We start from the raw sequence: 13678 nt of genomic DNA, 5'->3' as shown, positions 1-13678 counted from the left end.
GGATTATGATGAATAGTTAAGAAATTAAAAAACTGACCGAATTAAACCATATTATCCTAGGTTAGAAGACTAAATTTCAAATATCCAAAGCGTATAAGGACTGAGAGAAGAATAAGACCATAATAGTTATATAAGAACAATTGAAAGAACAATTTTCTTTATTTTATAGCCTTCATCTTCTTTGCTCTCTGTATTCCTTAAATACCACTCGCATCCTTAGTTTGGACCAACCTACGTCTCCTAATCCGACGGTCGAGATGGCTCTATCACACCTCGCCGCTTCTGCTTCTCGCTCCTCTAGTCTTCTTAAACCCCTCTCGTCGGCTCTTTCCCTCCGACGCCCGATCTCCGGCGATAACTCTCCCTTGACCGTCGAGACCTCTGTCCCTTTCACCTCTCACCAGTGCGAAGCTCCCTCACGTTCCGTCGAGACCAATCCGAAGGAGCTCCTTACCTTTTTCCGAGACATGGCGCTGATGCGTCGGATGGAGATCGCTGCCGATTCACTCTACAAGGCTAAGCTTATCCGTGGTTTCTGTCATCTATACGACGGGCAAGAAGCCGTCGCCGTTGGCATGGAAGCCGCCATTACCAAAAAGGACTGCATCATAACTGCCTACCGCGACCACTGCACGTTCGTCAGTCGCGGTGGAACCCTGCTGGAAGTTTTTGCTGAGCTGATGGGACGCCAGGCTGGTTGCTCTAAAGGCAAAGGAGGTTCAATGCATTTTTACAAGAAGGATTCGAATTTTTATGGCGGTCACGGGATTGTTGGAGCTCAGGTTCCGTTAGGATGTGGCTTGGCGTTTGCGCAAAAGTATTCTAAAGACGAAACCGTGACTTTTGCTTTGTACGGTGATGGGGCCGCTAATCAAGGGCAGTTGTTTGAGGCATTGAATATCTCTGCGCTTTGGGATCTGCCTGCAATTCTAGTCTGCGAGAACAATCACTGTGAGCAATTGAAATGCAATATTTTTGATTTATGATATTCAGTTTTTTGGTAGATTTTCTTATTTAATTGTAATGTACAGATGGTATGGGGACAGCAGAGTGGAGAGCCGCGAAGAGTCCAGCGTACTACAAACGTGGGGATTATGTTCCTGGTTTGAAGGTGAGAATTAGTTGGTTTGTTGATACAATGGTTTTGTTAAGTTGCAATTTGTTGGTTCTTGAGCTATGTGAAACTGTAGATGTCGTAGTACTGTATGCGGAAAAACTGTGATAGTTGTGATTTTGCGCTACGTGAAAGTACTTATGCTGATTTAAAACGGAGGTCTATGGCTTTGTTTTGATAATCCTTTTAGATTAGAACTTAAATGGGATCTCAAGGGCTTTTTACTGCTTAGATAGTTATACTATTTGGTTCTTAATATAAAAGTTTGTTTTCTTCTAAAGTTCAGGGTTTGATGCAAACAGGGAGTTTTCTAGTAGACCTACTGAGAGAAAACCTTTTTCAGCTATAAGGATGTAATTTTTTATTTTATATTTTATTTGTAGACTTGAGGTAATATATGTTTGAAGTTCCTTTCCTGGATGATAGACAATAAATGTATTTTGTGATATTGCACTTTAGTTCTAGTTGTCATATGCTTCTTATCCTATAGGTGGATGGCATGGATGCCCTTGCTGTGAAGCAAGCTTGCAAGTTTGCCAAAGAGCATGCCTTGAAGAATGGACCAATTGTAAGTTTATTCATCCAGCTCCTGACTTTTTTATTGTTTTCAGTTTCTTGTGCCGGCCATTTTTCATAATGGTGTGAATTTGACCACTTCTGCTTGAGAGAAACTTTGAATTTCTTTTTTACTCTTTACTTTTTGTAAGATCTTAATATTTGTTCAATTTGTATTATCTTGTTTACACTTACTGCTTTTAAACAATCAAAATTCTCTACTATGTAGCAAGCAAGTTCTATTTCTCCTACATGATTTACATTATAATAGAAGTCTTAGTTCCTCTATGGTTAATATGCTCACTTCGACTGAGAAGTCGCATGTTTCATTTAGAAACCTTTTTCCGATCAATCAATCTTTTAGTTTATTACCTACGAAGAGCAAGCTGGGAGTAAAACTCTTCCTTGGGAAATTTTGCTTACTTCAAACTATTTTCTTCTTGCAACAGTCCTACATAACATCTTTAAGATTCAGAGTGCTAATAAATTTCATCTTTATGTAATGCAACATGAATGCTTGTATCACATCCCAAGCCTTAAAATGGGAAAAAGGGCACTCATTGAGACTTGATTGGAAGAGTGCTAAAACACAAGATATCAGCTTTCTAGTAGTTTAATCCTGACAGATAGTGCAACATGAATGCTTGTATCATATACCAAGCCTTAAGATGGGAAGGTCACTCCTTGAGATTGAATTTCAAGAGGGCTAAAATACAAGATATCAGCACATAACAGGATAGACCTATGCAAAGCACCTGTTAAACTGGGGTGGGTATGAGTGCCTATCTAATGGTACTGTCCTGTTTTAATAATAACATGTTTGGTTTCTCAAGGGAGGAATAGGTAAGGGAAATGAAGCAGAAGTTTGGTTGTAAGTTATTTGGAGAGCCTAAGAGAGAAAATGCAAACTGAAACAAGCAAATTTCTATTTCCTTAAGTTATTTACATATTGAGAGAAGTGAGAGAAAAATGAGATGAAATTACAATTAAAGAAATATGACCACTTTTTGGCTATGGATTAGGCATATACTTGGAGAGATTTTAAAAGTGGATCAAGTTGATAGTTAGCTTATCTTCTCCTTTTAGGATTATCTATAAAGATGGACTTAATAACCTTCTCTTATTTGCTTTCCATTTCTCTCACTGGTCTTATTAATGATGTGCTTTATCCGAAGCCTTTCGGATAAGTAGTATTAAAGAGGAAAAATCTTTGTTTTGTAGCTATTGGAGCTTTGTAGATGTACATGCTGTCAGAGTTGTAACCTGGAAGGTTAAACTAATCCTACTTAAATTAGAAAGTTTATCTCTACAAAAGAGTAAGCCAAAACTTATCTATTTTGGCTAGTATGTGCAAATCCCACCATTTATAGGCTTCGAGGAATTTTCTGAAGCCTGGTTAACTTATGGATCTCGATTGTGGCACTGAATTGCCAGAAGTCATCTTTTTACCTGCATGTTGGTTATATTTAAACTGGTTCTAGATGAATAGCGTTTTAGGTGAGCTGAAACTCTGCAGTGCTTATCCAGAACAAACATCAGAGAATTTCTGGAGAAGTTTTCCTGGCTGTAAAGTTGCTTGAGAAATCTTCATGACACCTAAAAAATGGGTCTAAATTTGTGGTCAATGGCAAGCTTAACTTGGAAACTTTTATAGAAAGGATAAGTAGCAATGTCATGTTACACGAGTTTTATGGGAATCATGCATTCCAATGTCAGATGCTTACTGTCAACAGCTTCTTTATGATGCCATAAGGAGATTATGGTATGGCAGTCACTTATTGGATGATAAGACGACTTTGATGCTTATATCTGATGAAAAGTTGTTTGCAGGGACAACCTGTTTGTCTGAGAAAAAAGAATATTTTGAGGCATAACTGTTATGGAATTTGTGTTATGGAATTTGTTTTTTCATTCCCGGATATAAAAGCTAAAACTAGCAGTATCCTAAAATTAATTGATGCTTATAGGATAAATCAGTAACTTCAAATATGCTTGCTAGACAGAAAAGTACATTAGGTGCTTGCCATGGGAAATTATTCTGTGGCTCTTTATTCTTAATTAATGGGGCATCTGTACCTGGTTTTTGGCTGGGTATTAATTAATCATTTTCAGTTCTTTCCCCCTTCTCTTTTTCAGAAAAATAAATGCTAGTGACTTGTAATTCAAAGCAAGAAGATGCTGTAAATTATCATCAACTGGAATTTTAGGTCCTTACGCCTGTAACTCACAAATGTGTTTAAAGCTATATTGCTTAAACTCTTCATTTTTCTTGAAGTACTTATTGCCGATGCCCATTTTCAATGCTTATTTGTGAATAGATATGACTTATGAAGATATGACCCTCCAAGGGCCCGCAAAATATATAGAGAAACTTCAAAATTCAACATAAACATGTCAGACACATACCCGAGTCTGAATGACATAGGTTTAAAGTTGTGAAAAATTCACTTTATACCAAAGATATATGATTCTGAAGTTCAAGAATGTTTTTAGTAATGACGAAGCATGTTTTTTTGCTTCTACTTCCTGTCGGAAATTTCATGCCACTTTCAATATTTCATTGCATAATTGACATATTTTGATTTCTGTTGCTTGTATGCAGATTCTTGAAATGGACACATACAGGTATCATGGCCACTCCATGTCTGATCCTGGAAGCACCTATCGAACACGTGATGAGATTAGTGGTGTTAGACAGGTTGATACACAATTCATGTTACTTTCTCAAGGACTTATTTGTTAAATATTAAACATTTATTCTTGTAATTTAATCAAGTAATACAAAACTGACATTGATGTATGTTTCTAGGAGCGTGATCCAATTGAAAGAATCAGGAAGCTGATATTGTCTCATGATCTAGCTACTGAAAAAGAGTTGAAGGTATTTGAGTCACTTTTGGAACTATCAGCATTCAAATGTTATGTATTGTTATGGGTAGTGAAAATATCAAAATATGGAAAAAATTTCAGGATGTTGAAAAGGAAGTGAGAAAAGAAGTAGATGATGCAATTGCTCAAGCTAAGGTTAGAAATTTTTTGCTGCTTTCATTCTGAGTTTTTTTAATGAGTTTATTTGTATTTTATGTTTACTATTGTTATTTTGAAGTTTTGTTTAGTTATTTGTGGATACTAAAATTCTTCTTTTTTCTTTTTCAGGAAAGTCCAATGCCTGAACCTTCTGAACTCTTCACAAACGTGTATGCGAAAGGTTTGGGTGTTGAGGTCAGAATCATTTGCTTAAGATATAATTACATTTATATTATTTGCCTATCATTATCTTCCCTAAGGTTTCTTAATTCGTCAGTAAATTTTGAATTTCTATATTGAATGAATGTTGCTTAAATGATTGCTTACTGTGAGATAAGAACCGTATCCTTCTAGCAAGTCCATTCAACTGATAATAATTTGAAAAAGAATGATAAAAAATTGATTTTTAATTAAAATTATTTTTGTAAGTGATTAAATTTGAACTTGTAACTTCTTGGTACCCATATTTATTAAATTAAATACATATTTAGGAATAAAGCAACATTTAGTCTCTTAACTTGTAATTTTTCACAATTTTATCCTTGAATCATTAGTCCCGGAACTTGATAACTCTTCCCAATTTGGTCCCCGAACTTATATTCCATTAAAGTGATGACATGATACTCTGAGAACATTACTTGAAAATTTTTAAAAATATATATAAAATCTTGAAAAAGCACAAAGATAATTATTAAAAAATATAAAATGTTTTAAATGTTTTTAAAAAAAGTTTAGGCAATGATATGACATGATTTCGAATCCAAGTTCAGGGACAAATTGGGAAAAATTTTTAAGTTTCAAGACTAATATGGACCAAGAAAAAGTTCAGCGACTAAATGTTCAATAAATAGGTTGCATTTGTGAGAGAAGCAATGCATGAATATTCATATTTAATATTATTTTGTAACTGAATAATCTGATTCAACATGTTCAATAAATGAATGAATGATCCAAAGGTCACTGGAATGGTCTCAATCTGATTTAATATTTTATTATCATTTTTGTTTCGTCCGCAGTCATTTGGAGCAGATAGGAAAGAAGTAAGAGCTACACTTCCATAGTTTGAGACTTCTCTGGAGTGAGTTCATTAATTTTTAACTCGTTGCCCACCAATCAATCTTGCAAGACTGAAAAGAAATAAAGCAGCTAGGGAAGGTGATCTGATTTCCCGGCTATCAATTTGATTTTGCACTTCTATTTGTATTTGTATAGAGTACTTTATTTGGTTCCTCTCTATAGATTATGGACTGAGTTGTTATGTGTAAATGTTGTGGTTTATCCCACGGTTTTACATTACCTATGATTTGATTAAATAGGTTGCATTTCTGAGAGAAGCAATGCATAAATATTCTTTTCTTCAAATGGAGGAGCTTTTATGCTCTCATTTATAGCTCAAAGGTAAGTTTCGTGAGATTCATTCTTTATTAACTTTACCTGAAATTAATGATCCATGTCGCTCCATGAAAATTGAATCAACGAGGAATCTTTTAATATAATGTTTCCCGATTTTACAAGTCTTAACAGTCATCAAAGATACGAACATTCACTACTATAAGCAGAGGCAGTCCCCGGTTGGCTTGAGTTGCCATATACCTCCGTAGCTTCTTATGTTCCTGTAAGGTGAGTATCAAACCGGGCGTGCTGTCAATCTCATGATTGATAAAGATCACCAGGGGGTTGGTTAGTGCTGAAGAAGTCTTTCTCACAAGTGGTCACTAACTCCTCGACGGATTTGAATACAGGCCAGTAGCTAGTCGAAAAATTGTTCTCATGGGATCCAATTTTGGAATATGGAGAAACCATCAATCCCAAGTTCTAATTTAGCAGCGCACCAAACAAGCTGGGCAAAGATGCGGTCCGTGAACATGTGAATGTGATCATAGGTCTCACAGCTCTGTTGGCACAGCACATCTAGTATTAATATATCCTAGTCTTTACTGGGAAGATAGTTATTACTTAGGCTTCCTTTGGATTCAAACACATCACAATGCGTTTTATTACTTAGGCTTCCTTTGGATTTAAGCACAACACAATGCGTTGAAAATTTTTACCTTAATTTTCAATTTTACTGCACCACAGTGAATTGCTTGGCTGTTTGGATGTCTTGCTTCCAGCACAGTGAGACGTTTTTGCTGCACTGGACAGCTTTATCTCCACTGGTGCTAAAAGTTCCGGTCAGCTCTAACACGGTGAAACGTTTCAACGCACTGTGTTGTGTTTAAATATAAAGGAAGGCTTAATTTCCACAGAGAAAGAGGAAGCTTGACTGCTTGAGCGTAGGTGTGTAAGAAATGATAAGTGTGTACTTTGCCTGAACCCCATTCCATAGCTGCCTGCCACTCTAGACCTCTTTATGCAAAGATCGAACGGCTCAGTTTGGGTTTTACTGAAAGGGAATCCTGTTGGCGCCAAGTATCCTTTTTGAACTAAAACGGCTTGATTAACCCCAACCTCCTTGCTTTTAGGTTGACGGGGGGAGGTCCCATTTAGCAAAATGCAGATATATGAACACTTGAAGGATAACAGAATGGAAGAGGGAAAAAAAACGTTTGTTAAAAAAATTATCTCATTTTAAAAGGCCATCAACGTCCCAACCAACAGAATCTTGATTTAAAAAAAGAATGAAAAATATTTGCCCAAATCTACATATTCCGAAACAAAGCATAAAAAAGGATATTTGAAGAAATCTCCGATGGTGCAACATCCCATTCTTTGCTTCCATCACCAGTTTCCGCATTTGTCATTTAAAACACAAAAGACCCAACCCTTGTGCAGGAAAAAAATCCAAACACTCCTTTTGGGTAATAATAATGATCCTTCAATAAGCTGCGTTTTCGCTTACAATGAAGCCGAAGACCATAATCTTCTTATTTTTCGACTGAAAGTTGAGAAAGAAACGGTCTCTCTTTTTCTTGGGTTTTTTCTTTTTTAAAGAATAATGCGTTTTATTTTATATGCGGCCGCCCTTTTACTTCTTCATTTCTTGCTCACGGCATCGTTTTGTCTTGCTATTCGGACCACAGTCGGAGGAGATGGGTTGGGGTTCCGGTTTCCGGAGGCACCGTATTACCGTAACGGAGTGGAGTGTCCGGTTTCCTCCGGCGACCGCAATTTAGTCCAAGTGGCAATGACTTTAGACTTTGAATACTTGCGTGGTTCGATCGCCGCCGTCCACTCCGTCGTCCGCCACGCTTCGTGTCCTGAAAACATCTTCTTTCACTTCATTGCCGCCGAGTTCGACCCCGCGAGTCCAAGAGTCTTGAGCAAACTCGTTCGCTCCACATTCCCTTCACTCAACTTCAGAATCTACATCTTCCGTGAAGACACAGTGATCAACTTGATCTCTTCTTCAATCCGGCAAGCCCTCGAGAACCCGCTGAACTACGCTCGGAACTACCTCGGGGACATGTTGGATCTCCAAGTAGGCCGAGTCATTTATCTCGACTCAGACCTGGTCCTCGTCGATGACATCCTCAAACTCTGGAACACAACGTTGACCAATTCTCGAGTCATCGGCGCACCCGAATACTGCCATGCAAACTTCACCAAGTATTTCACTGCCGGGTTTTGGTCGGACCCGGTAATATCCCGGGTTTTCCGGTCGAGAAAGCCGTGTTATTTCAACACGGGAGTAATGTTAATGGATTTAGTGCGTTGGAGAGAAGGGAATTACAGGAAAAGAATAGAGAATTGGATGGAAATACAAAGGAAAAAAAAGATATACGAGTTGGGCTCATTGCCACCCTATTTGCTGGTATTTGCTGGGAATGTAGAAGGCATTGATCATAGATGGAACCAACATGGGCTTGGAGGGGACAATATACGAGGTTCATGTCGTTCGTTGCATCCGGGTCCGGTCAGCTTGTTGCATTGGAGTGGGAAAGGGAAGCCATGGGTTCGACTGGATGGTGGAAGCCCATGCCCTCTTGATCATATTTGGGAATCCTATGATCTTTACAAAGGGAATTTAATCAAACACCAATCTTTTCCTTCTGCTTTTGCCAATTTCTTTGAATACCCCAGTTATTTGTTTTGATTTCTCATTTTTTCACTTCTAGAAACAATGGTGATTTTCGTGATTTATATTTGTTTGTTGTACATAATCGAACTGAGCGAGAGATGAATAACCCTACCTCCTTAGTTTCCCTTTGAATTTTTCTCGGATTTCTGAATTTCAATTTCCTGCAGCTTTTCTTGGGTGAAAAGGAAAATTGAAGAAAATCAGAGCTTTTCTAATTCAAAGCATTTCCTTTCTTGGATTTCATCGAATGAATGGTTTCTTGGAAAATTAGGTACAGATGGGAGGCTAATAGGTTTGCACGGACCCTAATGCGCTGGGGAAGATGGAATAGTCATATGGATTTCAGTTTGGGTATTTCAAGAAACGAGTCAATGTGATTGAACCCATCTTCATCTACTAGTCCGGCCTCCTAAATCTCAATAAATCTTTTTTTTTTCAGGCAATAAGATATTGACACAATCAATACAAATTACCAAACAATATTTGCAAAGTTAATTGGGATATCAGAACAAATTGAAGGGAATGAAAGCCAAACATATTGACTCTAGTAAAACCAAGGACTTAGGAATGGCGGTAGTACTAGTTTTTGGTTTAATAATTATGATTCTAACTAGGGTTGATGCAAAATTTTAGGCTTATTTTTTAGGTCTAAGTTCAATAGATTCGGTCTAAAAAATAAGCTTAAAATTTTATTTATATCCGATTTATATTAAAAATGTTAAATCCGAATTCGACTCGACCCGATCCGACCGTAATAATTTTTTTATATAAAAATGAAATTAAAAAAATATAAAACACTAAAAATTTTAAAAATATTAAAATAAATCTTTTTCAACAAATTAAAATTACAAAAAATATATCCATGTGATTCGAATGGGGTCGGATTTGAGCCAAAAAATTTTGCTCGAGATCTGTCGCATTTAGAAATGAGCTTTTTTTTTTGTCAAACTAATTTTTCAAACCTACCTCTTAACTTTTCGAAAAAATCTTCGGACTTGGACAAGTTACTCGACCTATCTTAACCTTTCACTCATTACACTTAAGACTTTTTATGTAAGCATAGATTTTTGATAATGATATTCATATTTTCATAAATAAAAAATTATCCTAATATGTTTTTTATTAATAAATAAAATCAATCTAATTGCAATTAATTATAAAAAATAGTATAAAGAAAAGTTGAGATAATGCTCAAAATTCGTATTTTCAGGCTGGAAATAGGAAACGGCAAAAAGAAGAAAAAAACAAATAATGAAAATTCCGTTTGGAAATCGATTTAGGATATTTTGTTATTGTTTGTAAAGGTTCTTATATCCTTTCGCCACGTTAGCGTAAAACCGTGGGTAAAACGAAACGGATCCCGTTTCTCCTTATTCCTCATCGTCGTCAACCAAAACAAAAGTCAAAGTTAAAATGCTACCTCAATAATTCCCCCAACCACCAAAACGGACCTTTCTCCCTCAATATCCAACTCTAATGGCTCTCAAATTTTAGGGCAAATTTCATCTCTCTATCTCTCTGCCATCCTCAATCCCAATCCCAATCCCAATCCCAACCCCAACCCCAACCCCATCCCCATCATCCCTTCTTTCTTTCCCATGCCTCGATTCTTCAATCCTTTCCTCTTATCCTTATTTTTCTGTGTTTTAGGGTTAGGGTTTGGCGTTGATTTCGGTCAAGCTTTCAAAGTCCCCTTTAGGGTCAGTGATGTTCTCCCGGTGCTTCCGCACCAGGTATCTTGGCCGGTCTTGAACACTCTTCATTCCGCCGTTGACTTGTTGCCGGCTTTTGTCGGCTCCGTGACCCCGAACAATGGCTCAATTGATTGGAAAGGATCTTGCTTTCATGGAAACGAGGCTCGTCTCGAGTTCACCAATAGCGATCGCGACGATTCGGGATTGGGCGGTGGTGTGCTTCACCTCACGGTTCGTATTTTTGACCTGTTGATCATTATGACCGTGGCTGTAATTGAAGCCTCTTTATTGACAAGTTAGTTACTTATTTTCGTGTCATTAATCCTCAGTTTATTGTTGTTGTTTGAGTTTAATTACATTTAGTTTAGTTGCTTTAGAATATTCACTTGAATCAATTTCCTTTGTGTTTCTTCCTAGTTATGAGTTATGGAGTTTATTTAAGGCTACTTGTTTATGTTTAGTAGACTATAGGTGCTGGTATTTGAATAAGTTTTAGCAACTTTAAGTTGTTTATTTAAACTTGAAATCCTTTAATTTTCCTTAGTAGACTAAAAACCCCAAATTGAAATTCTGGTCGGTATCTCTTCTCTTTAGTCTTGGTTCAGAGACGAGGGTGATTATTTTACATACTATGGTTAATTTTGGCTTTCTGATTTTCGCTTGAACTGTAAAAATTTTCTTTTACAGACATCTGAAGCGCACAGCTGGACTTGTATGGATCTTTATGTCTTTGCAACACCTTATAGGATTACTTGGGATTACTACTTTTCTGCTCGAGAGCACACATTGAAATTTGATTCTTGGGAAGAAGCTGCTGAATTGGAATATGTATGTTTCGATTAAGTTGGTCTTTGAGTATTGCTGAAAACTTGTTTAATGCATGGAAATGACAGTCTGATTATATTTTTTTACAGGTAAAGGAGCATGGAATCTCAGTATTTCTAATGCCATCTGGAATGCTTGGCACATTGCTTTCTTTAGTTGATGTATTGCCTCTGTTTTCAAATACTGTCTGGGGTCAGAAAGCCAATCTCGCTTTTTTGAAAACACACATGGGTGCTTCATTTGAAAAGCGTCCTAAGCCATGGCGCACAGTGGTAAATCCAGAAGATGTGCATTCTGGTGACTTTTTGGCTGTGTCAAAGATCCGTGGTAGGTGGGGAGGATTTGAGACATTAGAAAAATGGGTGACTGGAGCATTTGCTGGTCATACTGCGGTTTGCTTGAAGGATGACATGGGTAATCTATGGGTTGCTGAATCAGGGCATGAAAATGAAAAGGTATGCTATAAATAACACATTGATTGCCGATTGTTAATAACTTCTATTTATTTGTTGTGCTTTGCTTCCTTTTCTCTTCATTAGTCTTACGATGTCTAGTCAGAAAAAAATTATGCATATACTGCTCAACCAAAGAAAGTTTTTGAATTTAAAAGTATTTAAATGTTGCCCTGGGTTCAATAACTTATGGTTTTAACACCTTGTTATTTTATGATGTATCATCACCTTGTAACTATTGTCAGGTTTTGATCGCACTGTTCAAGTTAACATTTTGCTGTGATCAATCCCCTTCTTCCTTTGGTTGGGTTAAGGGTATGTTGGGACTGTTTTCGATTAGAATGGTGGGAGGTCCTGAGATGTTAGTATGATTTTGTAGCGTATTTAATGCCCAGGAAGGAAGATTTATGAAGATACCAGAATTAAAAATACAAAGTTGGGATTTCTTCCTTATGCCATTAGCTTGCATGAATTTTGCAGGGTGAAGAAATTATAGTGGTTATTCCATGGGATGAATGGTGGGAGCTGTCACTGAAGGACAATTCTAATCCACAGATAGCCTTGCTTTCTTTACATCCAGATATACGTGCAAAGTTGAACTCCACCGCAGCATGGGAGTATGCTCGGAGCATGTCAGGCAAGCCATATGGTTATCACAACATGATATTTAGTTGGATAGACACTGTAGCTGACAACTATCCTCCACCTCTTGATGCTCACTTGGTAGGCATCTTCTCTGATCATTCTGCACATCCTGACGATGCTCTTCCATAGTCATATTCAGGATAAGCTGCAGATGGTTTTACTGCCAAAAAACATTGAGATACTGAGCTTGCTAAATGACTAGTTTAGCAAGTCCTAACAAGATTTTTTATTGCAGGTCATTTCTGTCATGTCTATGTGGACTAGAGTGCAGCCAGCATATGCTGCAAATATGTGGAATGAAGCGTTGAATAAGCGGTTAGGGACTGAGGTACTGTGCATAATTGTCCTTCCTTTTATAAATTTATAACTATACTCTATGAGAAATAGTGATTCCTCTTTTCCTGCTCTCTTTCTTAGTCTCTCTAATAAATGATTTTGGACTTCTAGTGAAGTATGACATAGGAAGATATAAGTACATTAGATATAATCTGTTATGGTGGAATTGTAGGATTTGGATCTGTATAGAATATTAGAGGAGACTGAAAGGCGCGGGATAACCTTTGATCAATTACTCACTATCCCGGAACAAGATGAATGGGTCTACAGTGATGGGAAATCAACAACATGTGTTGCCTTTATCCTTGAGATGTATAAAGAGGCTGGGGTCTTCGGTCCCCTTTCAAACTCGATTCAAGTAACCGAATTCACTGTAAGTATCAGCAGTTTGGTCATCTTTCCATGTCGATATTCTTTTGACTTGAACTGATAAGGTTTGACATGAGTTATTATTTACAGATCCGTGATGCGTACATGCTTAAGATATTTGAGAACAACCAAACGAACCTGCCTAGTTGGTGTAACAATGGGGATGGCCGGCTTCCATTCTGTCAGATTCTGGGCGAGTATTGGATGGAGTTGCCATTTTATAACAGCTTAGAACCATATGCCAATATGAATGAAAATTGCCCATCCTTACCTCCCATTTATGATAGGCCTACGAGATGTTAAAAGTCTGATAGCAATCTATTTGTCGTTTATCGCTCTCCCACTCATGCTTGTATTAAATGCAAAGACGCCTTTCTGGAAAAATCCTCACTGTACCTGCACTATATATTATATATGCGGCCAGTCAATTTCTGTAAATAGTACTTTCAGTGTTAGTAAACATAATTTGTGTGATGGAGGTAGTCGGAAATTGGCCCCTAAAATCTTTGAAGCCCGGGCCCATATTGTGTTCTGCCCAATATCTGGAGTTATCACAATTGAGCAAACTCTTGAAATTGAGTTGCTCATTTCTCATGCCAGTCGTTAAATAAAGAATTTAAAGAATATCAGAGGTATTTAT

General features: G+C 37.2%; 3 protein-coding genes across 3 annotated transcripts; all 3 read left to right on the top strand.

Annotated features, from left to right (window-relative positions):
• Positions 1-215: 215 nt before the first annotated feature.
• LOC107903690 (pyruvate dehydrogenase E1 component subunit alpha, mitochondrial) lies at positions 216-6009 on the top strand. Its single transcript, NM_001326927.1, is given in 8 exon segments — positions 216-951; positions 1032-1111; positions 1605-1682; positions 4272-4367; positions 4479-4550; positions 4640-4693; positions 4826-4891; positions 5713-6009. Coding segments are annotated over 8 exon segments (1185 nt in total). The 5' UTR covers positions 216-257; the 3' UTR covers positions 5758-6009.
• A 297-nt stretch (positions 6010-6306) lies between these two features.
• LOC107903691 (probable galacturonosyltransferase-like 9) lies at positions 6307-8868 on the top strand. Its single transcript, XM_016829835.2, has one exon. It carries the CDS (start codon positions 7635-7637, stop codon positions 8730-8732), a length of 1098 nt encoding a protein of 365 aa, XP_016685324.1. The 5' UTR covers positions 6307-7634; the 3' UTR covers positions 8733-8868.
• Positions 8869-10000: 1132 nt separating this feature from the next.
• Positions 10001-13476, top strand: LOC107903693 (uncharacterized). The gene is made up of 7 exons (XM_016829836.2): positions 10001-10642; positions 11099-11239; positions 11326-11691; positions 12169-12411; positions 12569-12661; positions 12842-13042; positions 13129-13476. The coding sequence occupies exons 1-7, from the start codon at positions 10316-10318 to the stop codon at positions 13339-13341; spliced, it is 1584 nt and encodes a 527-aa protein (XP_016685325.2). The 5' UTR covers positions 10001-10315; the 3' UTR covers positions 13342-13476.
• The last annotated feature ends 202 nt before the right edge of the window (positions 13477-13678 follow it).

This window comes from Gossypium hirsutum, chromosome D05, assembly GCF_007990345.1.
Source record: "Gossypium hirsutum isolate 1008001.06 chromosome D05, Gossypium_hirsutum_v2.1, whole genome shotgun sequence".
NCBI lineage: Eukaryota > Viridiplantae > Streptophyta > Magnoliopsida > Malvales > Malvaceae > Gossypium > Gossypium hirsutum.
Note: the sequence above shows the minus strand (reverse complement) of the source record. Positions and strands in the feature narration are given on the sequence as shown.